The 20,776-nt window shown below is 45.3% G+C and overlaps 1 protein-coding gene across 1 annotated transcript in view; it reads left to right on the forward strand.

Annotated features, from left to right (window-relative positions):
- PHEX (phosphate regulating endopeptidase X-linked) overlaps window positions 1–20,776 on the forward strand; it is a 228,224-nt gene that overhangs the window by 62,033 nt on the left and 145,415 nt on the right. Inside the window, exons 7-11 of the mRNA XM_075538878.1 lie at window positions 109–225; window positions 4,169–4,252; window positions 6,533–6,678; window positions 17,989–18,082; window positions 20,033–20,161. Of these exons, the coding sequence (XP_075394993.1) occupies window positions 109–225; window positions 4,169–4,252; window positions 6,533–6,678; window positions 17,989–18,082; window positions 20,033–20,161 (570 nt within the window). The remainder of the gene's footprint in view (window positions 1–108; window positions 226–4,168; window positions 4,253–6,532; window positions 6,679–17,988; window positions 18,083–20,032; window positions 20,162–20,776) is intronic.

Here is a 20,776-nt window from a genome sequence, read left to right on the forward strand (position 1 = left end):
AGCATGAAAACGAAGGACTTTGATTTCTGCCTGCTATGTCTGCTACTTCTGTGGCTTTAAAACACACTTTCTAATAGGCTGTTGTCATGGCCACTTTGTCTTTTACAGTATCGGGATGCCCTTTACAAGTTCATGGTGGATACCGCTGTGCTTTTAGGAGCGAATAACTCCCGAGCAGAACATGACATGAAGTCAGTGCTTAGATTGGAAATTAAAATAGCCGAGGTGAGTCTTAATCTAAAACATTTATTTCTGTTTCTTTATGTGGAAGTCAGTAATAATATCCTGAATACAAATATAGTCAGAACAAAATAATAGCCTTCTGTGGCATTGTCCTTGGCTTCCAAGGTAGGACTAATAGCATCACTTCTGGGCAGCAAGAGGAAGAAGCATCAGGACAGAAAGAAGAGGTCTTCCGTCTCCCTCCCTGGTTTGATACCCACTGTCTTTCTAGAGACATCCTCACATAGTGCAAATGCAAGTACAGAGGGCTGACAAATCCTAATGGATTTGGCTTGATTGGAAGGTTACTTTGAATCCAATTTATTTTTTAGATCAACTTCACTTAGGGTCTGTCTGAGCTAAGACCTGGCCTCAGGTAAGTCTCCCCCCAGCATTGGAAACAGACTTGGATGCTGACAGTGTATAGGGGACTCTCATAAGCATTTTGAGCTTCCTTTCTGTTACTATGTCGTGCTTAACCTTGATTATCACTTTTTCCCTTGAATGAATATCACTGTGTTATAGATGTGTTCATGTAACTCACCTGGAATTCTTTCAGGCTTGTAGGAAAGACAAAAATCTATAAAAATAAACCGAGGGAATGCCAGTTTAATAGAAGAAAGTATTCTTGCGTTGAGGGAGTACTTGATTGGAGTCCCAATGTCCATCTGCTACTTTAATCTTAAACCTATAAATATATGCATATAGATCAATAATGCGTGAATGCTATGGTCTATGAAGCTGGCATTCCATGATGCTCACCTTTCCGACATGATCACTGAATACAAAGTGGGTGCATAAGCAAATGTGGAGAAGCACACCAGCCTGTGTGATTCCAAGGTGCTGAAGGGATCAGTTACCGGGCATCAAAGAACAGAAAATCTTATCATTGTGTGCTCACCTCCCCAATACAATCGCTGAAGACAAATGGGTGCATAAGCTAACATGGTGAAGAAAGCTGATGGTGCCCGGCTATCAAAAGGAATAGCGTCTGGAATCTTAAAGGCTTGAAGGTAAACAAGCGGCCATCTAGCTCAGAAGCAACAAAGCCCACATGGAAGAAGCACACCAGCCTGTGTGATCACGAGGTGCTGAAGGGATCAGTTATCAGGAATCAAAGACCAAAAAATCATATCATTGTGAATGAGGGGGAGTGCGGAGTGGGGACCCAAAGCCCATCCGTAGGCAACTGGACATCCCTTTATGGAAGGGTCTTGGGGAGGGACAAGCCAGTCAGGGTGCAGTGTAGCAACGATAATACATACAACTTTCCTCTAGTTCCTAAATGCTTCCTCCCCCCTCTGCCCCCCCCCCCAATCATGATCCCAGTTCTACCATACAAATCTGGCTAGACCAGAGGATGCACACTGGTACAGATAGGAACTGGAAACACAGGGAATTCAGGATGATGATCCCTGCAGGACCAGGGGTGAGAGTGGAGATACCAGGAAGGTGGATGGAGGGTGGGGTGGACAGGGGGGACCGATTACAAGGATCTACATATAACCTCCTCCCTGGTGGATGGACAATAGAAGAGTGGGTGAAGGGAGATGTCAGACAGTGTAAAATATGACAAAATAATAATAATTTGTAAGTTATCAAGGATTCATGAGGGAGGGGGGAGTAGGGAGGGAGGAGGGAAAATGAGCTAATGCCAGGGGCTTAAGTGAAGAGCAAATGTTTTGAGAATGTTGAGGGCAAGGCATGTAAAAATGTGCTTTACACAATTGATGTATGTGTGGATTGTGATAAGAGTTGTAAAGCCCCCAATAAAATTATTTTAAAATATAAATAAACCGAGGGAGAGGAATGGGGAATCCAAATGGTTGGCTTTGATTATAGATGGCTTCTTTTAGAAGAACCAAAGAGTATAAAGTCCCTACACATTCGCACGACCACGGGGAACAAGTCCAATGCAATCCGCTTATGGGGATGCCTGTGGTTGAGAGGAGTCAATAAACTTTTGCATATGGACTGGTAGTATTTTACAACAGGGGGTTCTACAAATTCTGCAGTAAGAGTCCAAGTCTTTATTGCCTTTCTATCTGGCAAAGCGGTGGTTGGAAGTTCTGGACAGAGTTGGGGCGAAGGACACAGGTCAGCACGCATCAATTCCTCTCTCTGCTGCTGGGACACACCGCCATTCCTCTGCCCAAACTCCCGCTTGCAGTGCAAACAGCGACCTCCTGCGTGTCACCTTTGAAGACCGTGTGAGGATGGACGTCTCACAGGCTCTCCTGTCAGTGTTGTTGCAGATGTTTTGTAGTCAAAGAGCAGTTCTTCTAGAGGCTGTCTGGATTCCCTTGCACGACAAATAGGAGGCCCAGAGCGATCATTTGGACTGAAGCTCTCTTTTAGTGAGGAAGGCCTGACCCTGAGCCAGGGACTGGGACCAATAAGGGAACTTAAAACAGCTGAGAATTTTCAAGAGGCTAAATGAAGTGACAAGTCCTGCCTGGGGAAGTGGGTGGGCTGGCAGGGAGCCAGAGACAGCTCTGAGGGCAAAGGGCTCCCACCTGAGGCTCTGAGCCTAAGAGGAAGGAGGAGTGTAAACCTGCCCGAAGGCAGTGATGCAGAGAGTGAGGGAGCTGTCTGTTAGGAACACGTGAGCTCGCCTGTGGAGTGTGGAGCTGGGCCATGGGCTGGGAGTGTACGAAAGTGTTTAGAAAATGGGCAGGGGCCCACCACCCAGTCCTCTGTGAGTTTGTCTTGTGTGGACTTGGAGTACCTTGCACTCCAGGTCACTAAGACATTTCGAATCAGCAGGAGACTTAATACTAGAGAGATTTCTGGGAATGGGCAGCCAGGAGCAGCACAGATCTATCTCTGTCAATACAGCCATGGAAGTGTGCAGGTGACCGATCCTAGCCAGAGAGCTAGGACTTGTTGATGAAGTGGCCCTTGTGGTTGGGACCAGGTGGCATGTCCTTGGAAATTTAGCTAGAGAAAATGAATCTTAAGAAAGGTGTTGAATTCCAGTTCAAACCATGGGGGCGGTGATGGGGGCATATGGGTTGAAAGTAAGGGTAGGAGAGTTATGTGTGAGGTGAAAAGCTGAAGGTAACAAGGCTTCAGATGATGGAAATTCATGTAAGGGCTTCAGATGATGGAAATTCCTAAGACAGAATCATGTATTGGAAGCCGAATGAATATGATTAAGGTGGCCCTTGGAAAAGATGATGGGTGCTACTCTTTGTAGATTAGGTTGAACATGATGGATGCTGGGGGCTTCGATTCGTTCTTGACAAAGTGGCAAGTGTGTGCATGTTGGGAGTGGAAACAGAGGGAAAAGTCAGGGCCGAGGATGCGAATTTTGGAATGAGTATCTAGGTAATCCATGAGTCCATACGCCAGCAGTCAGGCTCATGGAATTTCAAGTCCATCCAAGCAAACACACCAGCCAACCAACCAGGAGGGGTGAGGGAAAATGAGGGTAGGAGCTGTTATCAAAATCACCAGGAGTCGCAGCGATATCCTGATGGTCAACTGTTCTTTAGTGATGCTTTGATCAGCTTTAAGGTTGAAGGAAAGGTACTGTGGCTCATGAAACATTGAGGGCATTGCCTGTAGACCATAGATCAAAGTTGGAATTTTGCCTCAGTCATTCAACTCCAGTTTGACTGTCAAAGCCTGCCCTACAATAGGTTTGGCCTATCCACATTATAAATGAGACTAGGATTTCAGATAGTTCTTTTTATACTGGGGTGGATGTTCCATACTGAAATATATATATAAAATCTTTGATGTATATAGATATATTTGATATATCTATCATCTACTTTAATCCTAATCCTGCCTACAAGTGCTGTCTTTCCCCTTGTTGAATACTGTATCAAAGCCTTAAAAGCCTTTATAAAGCTATACGGGTGTTTTAGCAGTCGTAGACAGTCGTCACGCAGTGCTAGCCGGTCTATTTGAAATAATAACCAAGGTCTATTTCCAACAGATAATGATTCCACATGAAAACCGAACCAGTGAGGCCATGTACAACAAAATGAACATTTCCGAACTGAGTGCTATGATACCCCAGGTGGGTAAAATCTGTCTAGGAAAGTCGGACTTCACCAGTAATTTTACAAGTGATTACATTTTGTAATACACATCCATTTTTTTTGGCCAGGTAAATGCTCACCATCTTTTTGGTTATTGTCAACTTTATTAACTATTACAGAGTATGCCCATTTTTTGTGTGCACTAAAAAGGAATGCCTTCTGTTTTCTTTTTTTTCTTTTTTAGTGAGTTAGTGAGTGAGTGAGAGTGAGTGAGTGAACGTTAGAGAGTAAGAGTGAGTGAGTGAGTTAGTGAGTGAGAGAGTGAATGAGTGAGAGAGTGAGTGAGTAAGAGTGAGTGAGTGAGTTAGTGAGTGAGAGAGAGAGAGTGAGAGTACAAGTGAGTGAGAGAGAGAGTGAGTGAGTGAGAGAGTGAGTGAGCGAGAGTGAGTGAGAGAGTCATGCCTTCTGTTTTCAACCGTGGCTTATTTCCTTACATGACAAAAGGGTTGGTGTTGAGTCACCTTTTAACAATGTCAAAACCCCAAACTCTTGCTATGTTTCTACTTCACTTTTCTCAACAGGTGGGATTTTTTGGGTCTTCATGTTTGATGACCCATCATTGCAAGAGGGGTCACCTCTCTCCTTTGCCAACGGGGCAGGAGGAAGGAGGCAAGCGGGGAGGGCCAGTGATGGCGTAGCCAGTTCTTTATCAGGATAAATAAGAGCCTTACCAGAATGTCCCCAGATGTGTTCCCCTTCATTTTGTGTGTGCGTTCCCCTTCTGAGGGTCTTCAAAATTTCATGGAAGGATGGAAGAAAAGATAGTGTATTTTTCCATGAACTTTAAAAAAATCATTTTATTGGGGGCTCTTATAAAATTCCATATAGCAGTTGTATCAAGCATATGTGTCCATAGGTTTCCATCATCATTTTCTAAACATTTACTTCTTATTTAAGCCATTGGTATCTGCTCTGTGGACTATTTCAAACCTCTTTATATTCCTTGTTGAATAGAATTAGGTCACCTGACTATCTAAAGGAGAGGCTGGCTAAGTAAGATTTTAATAGTGGAGAGAGGCAAGGGAGCCCAAATGGGAAATCCTTTTAAGGTAGCCAATCGAAAGCACCAAAGGGTGTTTTAGGTAAGAGAGTCATTTTCTGAAGAATGGAGGCGTGTTACCTTTTGCAACTGCTTGCATCCTATAATATGTAGGGAATCTGTCTGCAAGAAGACCCCTACTAGCTTCTGTATGTCAGTAAACCAGTGAGAGAGGGAGGGGCAGGAGGAGAAGGGGTGTGAAGACATACAGGGGAGCCTGCGAGTGGACAAATACGTGTTCCAGTGTAAGAAGGGAGGGGGGAGAACACAGGACAGAGGGAGAATACAGGCAGGAGGGGGGGAGAGGACCAGAGGGAAGCTGGGGAGAGAGTGGATGCGTGGGTATGACTGCGTGAGTGTGTGTGCTGTCCATGTGTAGGTGATACGAGGACCCACCCTCCACGGATGGCTAAGGTAACAGGACAGGGTGGCAGTGAGCAGGAGCTCAGTTTTCTAGATTTGAGAAGATGCATCGCCAGCTCATTATTTGTTCAGGAATCACAAGCAATCGGTTGTGTCCAACCGATTTTACTTGCCTTTCTTTTCACCTGCTGCCTCCTTTTGTTTCCCAAACACTACGAACCGAGTGGCTTCTACGGGGAAACATGGCTGGTCTCACTGTTGTGGAGGCTAGAATTCCGGGTGTGGCCATCCACCAGGCCATGCGCTCTTTCACGGCTCCAGGGGAAGATTCCGTCTGATATGGTTCACGAGACGTTTTCAATTCTTTATCCTCCTCTCGTTGTTCACTGCTGTCCAGGCATTTCCTCCTCCTGGGGACCCCACGTGTGCCGGGAACTACTCCACAAGCTGCCGCGTGCCAGGCCTGCTTCAGGGCTGTCTCTGTGTGGATTCAAGGTGCCATTCTCCTGGCTCGTAGTTGCATACTTTAACCACCTGTGCTGCCCAGGCCCTCCTAGAAAGATGGTTTCTCATCATTTGGTAACCCCCGGCCTCCCTTGCCTTATAGTTGAAGCCTCACCTGGCTGTCTTCCCTCTGCTCTGTCTCTCTTCTCTTGATAAGGCAATCGCTCGTGCTGGATTAGGATTCGTCCTAGTGCGATAGGACCTCATGTAGATTTAATGGACAGCATCGCCATGCGAGGTCACCCTCACAGGTAGCAGGGGTTGATGATTTCAGCCTCCCTTCCAGGGAACACGGTTCCATCTACAGTACTGCCTAACACAACGTAACTCCCTCTCCTTTCTGTCTCTTCAGTTTGACTGGCTGGGCTACATCAAGAAGGTCATCGATACAAGGCTCTACCCTCACCTGAAGGACATCAGTCCCTCCGAAGATGTGGTCGTCCGAGTTCCACAGTACTTTAAGGATCTGTTCAGGATCTTAGGCACAGAGAGGAAGAAGTAAGAACTATCATGTGAATTTTACTGAGATTTTTCTCTTTTAAATTATAAGGGTCCTCCTTTCCACGTCCTTTCAATTTTTGTTGTCGTTGTTACATCAAAGGAATCATAGGGAAAAAGTGTGGCGCCTTCTGTGATAAATTGGCCCCAAACCATTGTCTGGTGTAATTTACTTGCTACAGTGAAGATATAGATACAATATTCTGTCCCTCATTTCTGGTCTTTCTCTACCTTGTTCTCTCTGAAGGGCTCAATTGTTGATCAGTTGTGGACTCTAGTAATATAATGATGTTATTTTCTCTCTCAAAAGAAAATGATTTCGACACGGACATTTTCTCATGTTTCTTGCCAGTTCAGTTTTTGGCCTTCTGCTGCTTTTGTGTGTGTTTCTGGTTTCTTTTTCAGCCGGTAAAGGCACTTCGTGGCGCTCGGCGAACATGTCGACACGGCACAGAATGAGGCCGCTAGGAGAGCGGTAGAAAAATTGCACTGATGAAGCAACCGCAGGGACTGGCAGGTTGTTCTCAATGTAAAGACGGTTGCAGAATGTGGCGCTCTGCTACTTTGCCATCACAAAGAAAGGAACTCCTAAACATGCCCGGGAAAGGAGATTTTGCGTGTTTCTTGAGCCATTCCTGTCTGGCTCCAGATAGCGAAGCACAGAAAAGTCAACTAGGTGGCAGGGACAGTTTACTCAGCTAGTTGCTGGGCTAGGGTTAAAAAGCACATTTTCCTCTTTGGGCTCAGACAAGACTGTGTTGCCAGGCGGCACGCACAGTGTCGTTCCAGTGAACGCTAACATAAAGCCTTGCCTGTGGAGACATGAAGACACCTTTGAAAAGCGGCTGCTCTTTTTCAGGCGTTCTCCTCTGATCCTAAGAGCAATATGTGCATTTAAAGACAATACAGCCAGAAAAGTGAACACACTCGAAAGTCTACCATTGAGGGAGAAGCAGGCATTCTTTGAGATATTTCAGAATGACAAGTTGGGTCTAGAGGCAGGAGTGTGTGTCCCCGTGCACGTGTTTCAGTTTCCTCTGAATGGATGATCGACAAGTGTGTCAGTGTAAACCTGTGCTCCCCACAATTTTCCAGCGGCCGATCTTTTCAAGAGTAGCTTGCCAGGCCTGAGTGGATTTGAACTGCCAGTCTTTGGTTAGCAGCAGCGCATGTTAATGGTCTGTATCGCCCTGTGGTCTTCCAAAAAGTGCTGCATGTATTAGTAATGCCGGCAGCATTGGGCCCTTGCTAAAAATATAGATCTCCAGGTTCCTCCCCCATAGATTCTGATTGGTACATTTGTAGTGAGGCCCAGGAATCTGTATTTTTCTTCAAAACCATTGTATTTGGAGGTAATACACATAGCATTTTGTTCCATAGTTCAGTCACATCAAATAGTATTGTATATTTGCTGCCACAATCCGTTTACAAACATTCTTTCCCTTCTTGAACTCCTTGACAGCACCTCCCTTTTACACCTCACCCCACCACCACTGTACCCCCTCCCCCCCCAAAAATCTATTATTCTACTTGCGGTCCCTATAAGTTCATCAATCCTGGGTTTCATTTACTGAAAATAAAAACATATAATAAGCATTCAAGAGGGCCATTCCCAAGGACATAACATATCTGAGATAAGCCCCAATATGAACAAGCCGAAAACAAACAAACAAACAAATACCGAAAATGTTGGAAGCCAGATCAGGCCCATCGTGCATCAGAGGAAGGAATCACGTGGCAGGGTTTAACCGTGCAAATCAGGTTTCTCCCTTTGATTTTCTCTAGTCATCTCTTCAATGCACTCTGTTTGGTTACCACTTTCTTCCCTTCCCTCTGTTATGGTGAGAGGGAACTCACAGAAGCTTATTTCCTGTGTGGCTCTTACACACTTACCTTGGCCACCCACTGTCATCCACCGCCTTCTGCAAAGGAGAAAGAATCTGTATTTTTCACAGGTGTCCCAGGACAGTGTTATGATTAGGTTTTGAATGGACTCGGTACAGAAGAGAACTTCTTTTTTTTTATTACATTTTATTAGGGGCTCATATAACTCCTATCGCAATCCATACATATACATACATCAATTGTATAAAGCACATCGTACATTCTTTGCCCTAATCATTTTCTTTTTTTAAAATTAATAAATCTTTTTATTGAGGGTCATGAAGCTCTTATCACAATCTAGAAGAGAACTTCTTTGTAAGTACTCCCTAATTCTGAAACAGCTTAAAATATGCCCCAAATGATTTCCCACTCATTTTTCTTTTTTTTTTTTAAAACAATTTATTAGGGGCTCATACAACTCTTATCACAGTCCATACATATACATACATCAATTGTATAAAGCACATCTGTACATTCTTTGCCCTAATCATTTTTTTTGTTTTTGTTTTTTAATTTTAACAATTTATTGGGGCTCATACAATTCTTTTCACAGTTCATATATATACATACATCAATTGTATAAAGCACATCTGTACAGTCTTTGCCCTAATCATTTTTTTCTCTTTTCTTCTTTTACATTTTATTAGGGACTCATACAACTCATACCACACTCCATACATATACACACATCAATTGTATAAGGCCCATCCATACATTCCCTGCCCCAATCACCCCCAAGGCACCTGCTCTCCACCCAAGCCCCCCGCATCAGGTCCTCCCCTTTTTCCCCTCCTCCCTCCCCCTTCCCCCCTCCCCCATATGCCCCCGGCAATCTACACATCGTTGTCTTGTCATATCTTGCCCCATCCGGAGTCTCCCCTCCCCCCCCCTCTGCTGTCCCTCTCCCAGGGAAGAGGTCACACGTGGATCCCCGCAATCAGTTCCCCCTTTCCAACCCACTCACCCTCCACTCTCCCAGCATCGTCCCCCACACCCTTGGTCCCGAAGGCATCATCCACCCTGGACTCCCCGTACCTCCAACCCCCACATGCACCAGTGTACAGCCCCTGTCCCACCCAGCCCCGCAAGGCAGAACTCGGACCATGGTAGCTGGGGGGAGGAAGCATCCAGGATCCGGGGGAAAGCTGTGTTCTTCATCGATACTACCTCACACCCTAACTAACCCATCTCCTCTCCCAAGCCCCTCCATGAGGGGATCTCCACTGGTCGACACCTGGGCCTTGGGTCTCCACCCTGCACTTCCCCCCCCATCCAACATGATATATATATACATATATATACATACATATATACATATACACATATATACACATACATACACACACTTATATCTTTTTTTTTTTGCATGATGCCCCACACCTGGTCCCCTGGGCACCCCGTGATCGCACTGGCCGGTGCGCCCCCTCCACGTGGGCCCATTTGCTTCTGAGCTAGATGGCCGCCTGTTCACCCTCAAGCCCTTAAGACCCCAGACACCATCTCCCTTGATAGCCGGGCACCATCAGCTTTCTTCACCACACCTGCCCATGCACCCATTTGTCCTCAGCGATCCCATCATGGAGGTGTGCAGTCAATGATATGATTTTTTGTTCTTTGATGCCTGGTTACTGATCCCTTTGGGACCACTCGCTCACTCAGGCTGGTGTGTTCTTCCATGTGGACTTTGTTGCTTCTGAGCCAGATGGCCGCCTGTTTATCTTCAAGCCTTTAAGACCCCAGTCACTATCTCTTTTGATAGCCGGGCACCATCAGCTTTCTTCACCACATCCACTTGTTCACACACCTTGGCTCCAGCCGTTGTGTCGGGAGAGTGAGCATCATAGAGTTCCAATTTAATAAAAGAAGGTATTCATGCATAGAGGGAGTGCTTGAGTAGAGGCCCAAGGTCCTTCCGCCACCCCAATACTTGACCTATAAATATAGACACATAGATCTACTTCCCCATCCTCCTATATATATTTGCATGTACATGTCTTTGTCCAGACCTCCATGAATGCCCCTTGACTCCCAGCTCTTTCCTCCATCTCCCTTGACTTTCCTCCTGCCCCACTACCATGCTTCATCGCCACCTGGGCTAGAGTATACCTCTTCTCTAAGCAACCTTACCCTTGATCATTTCCCAGCAGGCCTGCCACTCCCACCTCTCTACCATTTGGGGTCCCATGTTTTTCCCTTGTCCCTGGGTTCGTCAACACCACCTCCCCACCCCCCCACCCCCCCACCCCAAGTCCCCCCAAAACTGTCGGTCCCGTTGTTTTTCCTCCAGATAGTTCATCCAGCCTGTCCTACTCAGACAGACCTGTGGAGTCACTAAGATGCACGAAAACCAGACAGAGGAAAACAAAGCAACAGTATACAACCAGACAAGAAAACAACAAAAACAAACCCCTGACAAAGAACAGAATAAAACAGTTCACAAGAGAAAAGCTTGTAGTTAGTTCAGGGATCGTTTGCTGGCCCTTAGGAGCTTTTTCCAGTCCAGTCTGTTGGGGCACCACGCCCTGGCCCCGAAGTCCATTTTCAGCATTCCCTGGGGACCTTGCCACTCCATTCCCTTGCTGTTCCGCTGCACTCCCCCAGTGATTTGCCTCGGTGTGGTGGGATCAGGTCAGGTGCAATTCCCACACTGTGTCTCCGGTGCTGTCCCCTGTATTGCCCTTAGTCACTGAGGGGCATCATGTCTCATAGTGGGGCCAGCCATGTTGTTCTCTCTGTGGACTGGCTGCTCTACTCAGGAACATCATCATCACGGCCTGGTGGGCCAGGCTGTGCTCCACTCTCTCCTCCTGCCCCTTCATCTGCTCCCGTGTGCTCTGATCAAATATGTCCATCTCCCAGAGCTGCAGAGTCAATGTCGTCCTTTGGAAAAAATTTGAGTTTCTCGGCATCCTTGACGCTTTGGTGGTCGTTTCACTCGGAAGGTGGAGTTTGCCATGCTATATATCCATTCTTTAGCAGCCGGTGAGCTAATTTCGTCCCGTGTGTGTGTTCCCTTCAGTTATAAGGTAGTAGGTTCTTTTGGACATTGTATTAATTTGATTTCCAAAAAATGCTTAATTTGCAGCCAGGAAATAGAATGGCCCTTGGTTGCCTGTTTTAGGGGAAAAATCATCTATATGGTAATGATTACACTTTAGAATTATAGGACTTTTCATTACAAAAGAGACCAGGAAAGACTGTGATTAGGGGGAGATTTGAATCTGGTTCTTGTCAAACTGGGAACTTGAACAAACGTAAGCACAGAGAACGAGAGCGGGAGAAGACATCGATAGAAAAGTTCCTTGCAGACATTATGTACATCGAAAACTTCATTTTAAGATAAAGACAAAAACAAGTCCCTCTCACGTAGCTGTTTCCTGCCCAGCAACCAATTTAGCAGAAACAACTTGGGTTGTAGGTACTTTGGAGAGCGCTCCAGAAACTCTCTCTCTTCTCCGAACTCGATACTAGCAAGGCTTTGAACTGACTCTTCCAGTTCCAACCCCTGCTGAGAATTTGTGTTTTTAACTTTGATACACTGAGTCACAGCCCACAGGTTCCACAAGCTTCCCGGGAGATTTATTTATTTATGTCAGATCATTTTATTAGGGGCCCTTGCAGCTCTTAGAACAAGCCATCGCAATTCAATTGTACCCAGCATCGTTGCACATATGTTGCCATCATTATTTTTAAGCATTTACTTTCTATTTGAGCCCTTGCTATCAGCTGCTCTTTATACCTTCCTTCCCCCACCCTCCCCTCGTGAATCCTTGATCAATTATGAATCATTGTTTATATTTTACACGGACAGCTGTCTCCCTTTCTCCTTGGTTTCTTCCCCCTTCCTCTCCTTCCTCCTACCCTCCTGGTATCACTACTCCTGTTTCTGTACCTGAGGGATTTATCTGACCTGGATTCCATGTGTCATGAGCTCTCGTTTGTACCTGTTTACCTGTTCCGGCCTAGCCTGAAGTGAAAGGCAGGACCTGGGTCATGATAGTGGGGGTGTGGGGGTGGGTGCGGGTGGGGGTAGGGAAGCCTCAAGGAACCAGAGGAATATTAAACTTCATCAGTGGTATACTTCACCCTGTTTGACTCATCCCTTCCCTGTGACCCTTCTGTGAGGGGATGTTCCATAGTCTACAGATGGGTTTTGGTTCTCTGTTCCAACCTCCGGTGTTCTCAACAATATGTGCGTTTGCTTGTTTTGAGTCTTCTGATGCCTGTTACCTGATCCCATTGACACCTCATGATTGCACAGGCTAATGTGCTTCTTCTGTGTGGGCTTGTTGCTTCTTTGATATATGGTCACTTGTTTAACTTTAAGCCTTTAAGACTCCCGATGCTATATCTTTTGATAGCCGGGCAGCATCTGCTTTCTTTACCACATTTGCTTGTGCACCCATTTTGTCTTCAGCGATCGTGCCTTCCCAGGAGATTTTTACGTATGCGTGAGTGTATACACAAAAGTCTCATGTAAGCATACGAATTACCTTGGGCTCTTTCAGAATCGCCTGGCTCCTTGTTAAAAAGCAGATTAAGATTTAGTATGTCTGGGATGAAAAGGTATAGTCTTAGCTGGGGGTCATGCTGGTTCTAAACCCTGGATAATAATACTTTATTTACAAAGCACAGGGAACCCTGGTGGTATATAGTGGGTTACAGTTGGACTGGTAATCTCAAGATTAGCAGTTTGAACCCAATAGCCACAGTGTAGGGGCAAGATGAGACTTTCTGCTTCCATAACACTTGGAAACCCCAGGGAGTAATTTTATGCTGCCGTATAGGGTTACTGTGTGCCAGAATGGACTCATAGCGGCGGGCAAATGTGTGCATATTACAGTGAGAATTTTTTATATTTTACATTGCTAATCACATTTGATTGTCGTTTGTGTGGCAGCGTCCAGAGACGTGTTCTGGTTTCCCATAGAGTGCTCATTGCAAACCAAATATAAGCTGGAACTAACTGAGAACAGGGCAGCAAATACTTCCTTTAAAAAACCCCACAAAAATCCTTCTGAGTCCGAGACTTTGGGAAATGATTCCATGCCACCCTCTTAGTGGTGGCTACTCTCCTGGGTTGTTTTGCTTTTCGCTATTTATTGCTATTTGGGGGAAATTACTGTGTTGCTGAACATGCTTTTCAGGAAATGGGGTTGGGGGGTGTGGGAGAAGAGAGAAAGAGAGAGAGAGATAAAGAGAGTGATTATGTGTTATTTTCAAGGACTGTTGCCAAGTCTGATTTTTGTGTTGTTTTTTATATGTATCTATACGCACCTCTGAGCATTAGGCGGCAGTGATTCAGTCCTTACGGTCAGATCTGTTTCTGGCACGGTAATAACTGCACTCAGAGCGGCAGGCCACAGCGTCCTGTCAGCATATTACTGTCGTGCCGAGGACCTCAGCAGCAGCATCGTCTCATGGCTTGAGCTTCCCCCTCGTGCCACCTTCCAACTCTCCCAGCTCTTGCAAGGTGCGCCGAGTCTGAGTCATGCTTTGGCAGAGAAGGACACACACACACACACACACACACACACACACACACACTATAGCTAGCTAGATAGATAGGTAGATGGATACTGGCACTCACATAGTTCAATGAGGCACCATTGTCAGAGTGGGTTCGGGTCTATGTGACTGGCTAGGAATCACCCAGACTTTTGAGTCCGACTCACCTGGCCCTGCCTTAACAGCCATACCGTCTCATAGTGGTTCTCACACTTGGCTGCACATTGGAATTCACTGGGGGAGATTTAAAGACAATCCTTAATGTGGGGTCCCATCCTAGAAATGCCTATGCAGGCAGGGGCTTCCCAAAGTTAGTGGGAAAATGGAAGTAAAAAACAATGGGATTTTCCCATGAGCTTTTGGAAGGCCTCTCGTAATTGGTTTTGTTTCTTTGTGAGGGTGGGGTGGCTGAGCCCCACTGACTCCATGATTGTGAGGAGCTTCTTTGGGGTCTCAGCCTCACATTTTCTTTGGTGTCACAAGACTAGAGTCCTCTGTCCTAGAGGTGCGCTGTGAGGGTGACCGACATTGTGAGGTGCCTACCTCGCATGAGGGTAGGGGCACTGGACAGGCCTGCACTTCTCCAACCTCCAGGTCACTTCTTGCCGTACTGCCTCTTCCTTGGCAACTATCAGGCCCCATTCTAGCCTCTTCCCCCATTGGTCTGGCTCACCACTGCCCATTTGACAGAATCTCTTGGAACTCATTAGGAACATTTGCTGCCTGGTGACCCATGGAACCAGCACCTGGCTCACACCTCACAAACAGTATTTTAAGACTGATGACCACACAGACCTGGTGGTAGATCAGGGTCTGGGCACTGGAGTTTGACAGCTCCTGTAGGGGAGCCGATTAACCAATAAGTAAGAGATGCACAATCTTTGATGTGGTGACGTGCTACAGATTCATGAGTAAGCACAAGTAAGTCCATGCATACCTTTGCTTCTTGGATCATTCTTCCCTGTGATTGCTGCCCAAGTCTACCCGATGTCACTGGTCTATCCATTCACCTCCTCAGGCGGTGACTCTGCTCACCCTCGCATCTGCTTCTTCCCACAGTAGTTAGTGTAGAATTCACTTCCTGGGAGCACACATCAAAACCTTCCTATGGTTAGGCACAGCCCAAGTCCCGTCCCTCTCCTGAACCTGCCCTTCTCCCCCAGCCTGAGGTGTGCCCTACTTCGGTAAGATATCAGGGACAAACTTTGTGTGTCTTCCTGCTTGGCTGCTTGGGTCTGCAGTATCAGTGTTTATGCTCCTGTCTCATCTTTGTTCCATGGAAAGTTACTGAAAATCAGGAACAATATCTTTCTCACCTCTCCATCTCCCTCACACCTAGGACCAACATTGTGAATGTAGGCACTAAGAATGGGTTGGCCATTACAAATCTGGCTAGACCAGAGGATGTACACTAGAACAGATAGGAACTGGAAACACAGGTAATCCAGGACAGATGATCCCTTCAGGACCAGTGCTGAGAGTCATTGATACTGGGAGGATGGAGGGAAGGTGTGGTGGAAAGGGGGAACTGATTATAAGGATCTACATATAACCCCCTCCCTGAGGGATGGACAATAGAAAAGTGGGTGAAGGGAGACGTCGGACAGTGTAAGATGTGACAAAATAATAACAATAATAATAATTTATAAATAATCAAGGGTTCATGAGGGAGGGGAGAGCGGGGAGGGAGGGGAAAAAGAGAGGAGCTGATATCAAGGGTTCAAGTGGAAAGCAAATGTTTTGAGAGTGATGAGGGCAACAAATGTACAAATGTGCTTGACACAATGGATATATATATGGAGTGTGATAAGAGTTGTTTGAGCCCCCAATAAAATGATGGAAAAAACAAACAAACGAATGGATTGGCCAAGTAGAATGAATGAAGGATCCCTTGTGTTCCTATAATGTGTTCCAGACAGGAAAAAGCCTGCAGCCCAAATCTGAAGTTGTTTTTCTCAAACTAGATTCCCTAACTGGAGGGGCTGGCCTCCCATTGCTTTGTAGTCCTCCTGGCATCTGGCGCAATCCTTGGCCGATAGGAAGGGTTCAGGGACTGCTTCTTGTTCTGCTCTGGAGTAGAGATGTAAGGCCCAAAGCTCCAAACTGAGTATGTGATTTGTAGTCATTCTTTTGGAGCTTATCATAGTGGTCTCAACAGAGCATGGGCAAAGGCTGCCTATTGCTGGTTAGGACAGTAGCCTCCCAAGGGGTGTGCACATTCTTCCCACCGTCCACTGGATGCAAGACGATTGTAGAGCCTCTGTTGATCTTTTTATAAAGTTAGAAGATTAGTAGGTTCTCTTGCTTTCTAATGTGTAGGTAGACATGGTTCTGTCATTAGACGCATATAGCATACAAGCTGGGGTTGATATCACCCTGACTTGTGTGTTTCCATTTGGTATTTTGTCAAGCAATTGACATGGTCCTGTAGGTTTATGGATGATGATATCTCGTTGCAACTCATCCTCCCCATATGGACAAGGGATTTAAAAATGCTTGAAGAGAACCAGAAACAAAAGTTGTTATTAATAACGTAAGCACAAGTGAATGGCCAGAAAATAACCTCTCTCACTCCAGTATGCCATCTTGGCTAGCCAGAGGATAAGGTAAAGGCACCGGTGGTCTAACCAGTTTGGACACAAATATAGTCCTGACCTGTTGAAATAGCCAAGAAGACTGTCTGAAATGTGGATTTGCAGCCACTGTCATTACTGTCTAAACTCATGCGATGTGGATAATGTGTCTTATAGAATTAACTAATGGTGCTTGTGGAACCGACTGAAGATTTTAAACAGATATTTTTGCGTCCTTAACTTTCTAAATTTCTATTCCTATGTGTGTTTACAACTAGCCCCACTATCTGTGTCCATTAGTATATCTGTAAGTAACGTAAATGAGCATGTATTGGGCATATATGTTGAAACACATGTTCCTTGAGAGGAGTGCATGTGGACTGGGTTAGAGCCCCGTGCAAAGGCGGGTGGGGGTTTTTCTTGATGGGCCAGCTCGCTTCTCCATGGCACATTTCTCTCACTTGACTGGCTGACCCCAGAGCCTTTTCCGGAATGTGTGTTATGAGTCACCATGGTTGATAGCGAAACTGGGGAGGGGATGGACCATTAAAAAGCCATCATCACGATTGAACCAGAAATAAACTTAGACCACACATACTTCTGAGGTTAGGACATGCTTTTGCTTATAGGGAAGGCAACGCTTGAAGATGTTTAATAATACCTCCTATGAGCGTTACATGTGTGCTTGGGGTTGTTCATATGTTTGGAAGTAAATAGTTACCCCCTCAAAACACACACACACCCTAGAATCTACTCTCTGGCAAGCCTTGCATGACTTATTTTGACTTCACAATAATCCCAGGAGGCAGTGTCCACCCTCGTTTGTATGACATAGAAAAGTAAAACCAGAGAGGCTAGGTGACACGCGCAAGGGCATCTGTACCGTCGTCGAGAGCCTTGGTGCCAATCTATGTAATTGGTATAGGCGAATAAAGGATTGCTGTTTATTTCGAGAGGCAAAGAGCACATCTGCATGATATGAAGTCACCGCATACTTAGGAGGCACTGACAGTTTCTAGACACGGAGAGCTGAGCACCAGTGGGTTCTGGGCCCATGGAGGGAAAGCATTATGTGTACTCTGCAGCAAGGGCTGGAGTCCGCATTTCCTCGGTCTGTATTAGGTGGTGAAAAGCACACCAATGTTGGACACTTTGGGTTGAGCTTATTGACATTATATCACTTCCTCAAGTGAAAGTTCTGCATTTTTTCGTGAGCAAGAAGTTCTTCTGTGGAGTCTTGCCAACAATTTTTCCCAAGGTGTTCTGCAGAGCATCACATATCGACCAAAAATACAATAAATGCTCATCTCTCTCCCTCTCTCTCTCAATCTCTCTGTGTTAACAGGACCATTGCCAACTATTTAGTGTGGAGGATGGTGTATTCCAGAATTCCAAACCTCAGCAGGCGTTTTCAATATAGGTGGCTGGAATTCTCAAGGGTAAGTTCAAGGATGTGGCAAGGTTGCATTGCTAAATAAATTTTACTTGCCGGAACAATCTGTATATTAACTGATTGAATAAGAATCACCTGTAGGAATTAGAGAGAAGAAATTTTGCAGGCCAAGCTCTACTAAAAATTAATGTAAGGAATTTTAGCTATAATTTGCATGTACTGAAATATACTCAAGCTCTACTTGGATAGTACAATATGAAGGTATTTAGGATGGTACCTGACGCCATCATATCGCTTCTCAACTCTCCCTTTCTTAACATTTCTTTTCAGCATTCGTACCTGGGCCACTCTAGTTACAGTTAAAATATTTATAAGTGATGTACTTGTAATGTCCCTTTATTTTCAGTATTTTGAGTACTCCAAGCACGTGCATGACAAATGGTAGTTCCATCTGACTACTGGGGTGGAGAGTTGTCTATTAACTCTGCCTAGATCTTCAATCTTAGAGTCAGTTCTAATTCCGGTAGGCCAAATAAGCCTAAACTTAGTCTCTTCGGAGGCCTTGCTCAACTACCTAACATGTTTTCCTTCACCCCTCACCTGGCTCTTCTGATTTTTGCTTCTCTTCCAGTTGTCATTCGCTCTTAAAGTACACAGATGTCCCTTTCTTCCCCTTTGTTTTCGAGTCTTTTGTCTGAATAACTCTCTGATGACTACCACTAGAGGGCTCCAGGCTTTTGTGCCTTTTTTGGAGTGGCCTTTCAAGTTTATTTAAGTTTTCCTTCCATTTCAAATTAAGCGAATGACGAATCTTATTAGCTATGGTTTCACTGAACAGATGTTTTAGAGAAATTCTTCGTGGGCCGTCACTCTTGAGGGAGTACCTCAAGCATTTTGAATATATTATAGCCCTATAAAGTTACTAGAATATAAAGCTTTATAGGGAACAGCAGCAACAACAACAAGCAAAACAAACAAACAAAAGAACACCCGACTACATATATTTAGGTTATGTAAAAGGGTTAAGCTGGAAAAAAGTAGCTCTTCTGTGCATGTGTGCTTGTGTGTATTTTTAACTCCTATGGATCACATGAAAAGTGGTACCCAGCTGCTTTCCTCCCCCACTGTGAAGAGAACCAGAGCGAGAGAGGTGTGAGAGGCAGTGTGTGAATAATTGAGGTTAGGTATGAGGGGATGTTTCTTGAGTGTGAAGGGCTCAATCTAATGTGGAATTGCCAAAGAAGGTTGTGGGATCTCTTTCTCTCAAGCTTTAAAAAATAGATTCATTTCTTAGCCCTGAGAGGGGTGCTGCGACCAGAAAGTAGAGGGAGAATAGACGAACTTCAGTGGAAATCCTTTTGCTCTGCCCAAATAACCTCTGTCGCGAACTGTGCATCCCTCTCACCAGCCCCACCCCCTTTCCAAGGGCAGCTTAAATGATATTTGTTTCTCTCATTCATCCACAAGAGCCTTCCAAGTCCTGCTTGGGGACCTGTTCACGTGTTTACAAATGGTATCAAGGGACAGATGGGGAAAGTACTTACGTCAGTGGGTTCTTCACTATGGCACCTTGTCAGTACGTTCCCTGGGGTGTGCATAGTACTCTACATTCTCCTGCTCCACCTTGGGAGTCTACTGCCCAGAGGATTGAAAGCCCCTCTGAGCAGGACACATCATCGTTTCCATTGATCCTCAACCTTTCCTGTTAGAAGCGGTGTTTTCAGTATTCAATACTACCTGGGCATTTAGGCAGCATCCGCATATACCTAGATTGCCTCACTACCTACATTGCTTAATGGAACATCTCAGAGGAAAAGGAGACCTACATCAGTTTTCACTGTGAAACTGTTTTTCTCTGGTGGTCTGACCTGACTGGGCAAATGGACGGAGGTCTGCAAGCCTTTGTTGACTGTGTTTTCTACAGGTGCCTTGACTTTTCTTTAGTCCTGGGTTTGCTCCCGAATGAGGCTCAATCTGAATTCATGATCTTCCACAGGTAATCCAGGGGACCACAACTTTGTTGCCTCAGTGGGACAAATGTGTAAACTTCATCGAAAGTGCCCTCCCTTATGTTGTTGGGAAAATGTTCGTGGATGTGCACTTCCAGGAAGACAAAAAGGAGATGGTAAGTCGTGCTTCCAGTCACATCAGTCAGCCTATGGCTGCCTTCCAATTCTTCCAGGGATGGGTCTAGAGAGCAGTGTCGGTTCCAACCATTCGCAAGTTGTAGAAAGCCATCATGAAAATGAGAGAATCTAGAAACGAGAACATGAATATGGAATGATGTCGCATGAAGTCAGAACTGATCCGGCAGAAGCCCAATGTGTGAAGGTCATGCTTAGGGAAAGAGAGGGCCCTAGATCATATCATGACTGAGCAGCTGAACTTTGGTGATGGTGAAAGCTAGAGGTGTTCTCTCACACCTCTTAGTTTTAGATACTTGGAAGCTGGAGATCCAGAGGTGAAGGGGCTTGTAATTTCTGAAACAATAACTAACTGCCTCTAAATTAAATTCAAGTTTGCGTTTATCTCCTTCTGTCATCCTTTCTCCCCCAACCTTCAAAGGGGTAACATTTAACTGCACCCAAATTGCTCAGTGACTACTTTAAAAAAAAAAATCACAAACCACCACCACAAAACTCCTTTGAACTTGGAAATGTCTAAAAATGTAAAAAGTAGAATAGTGTAATGAACATCCACATACCTAGTTTTGATTGCCATAATGGAACCAATGATTCTG

This window comes from Tenrec ecaudatus, chromosome X (assembly GCF_050624435.1).
Source record: "Tenrec ecaudatus isolate mTenEca1 chromosome X, mTenEca1.hap1, whole genome shotgun sequence".
Taxonomy (NCBI): Eukaryota; Metazoa; Chordata; class Mammalia; order Afrosoricida; family Tenrecidae; genus Tenrec; species Tenrec ecaudatus.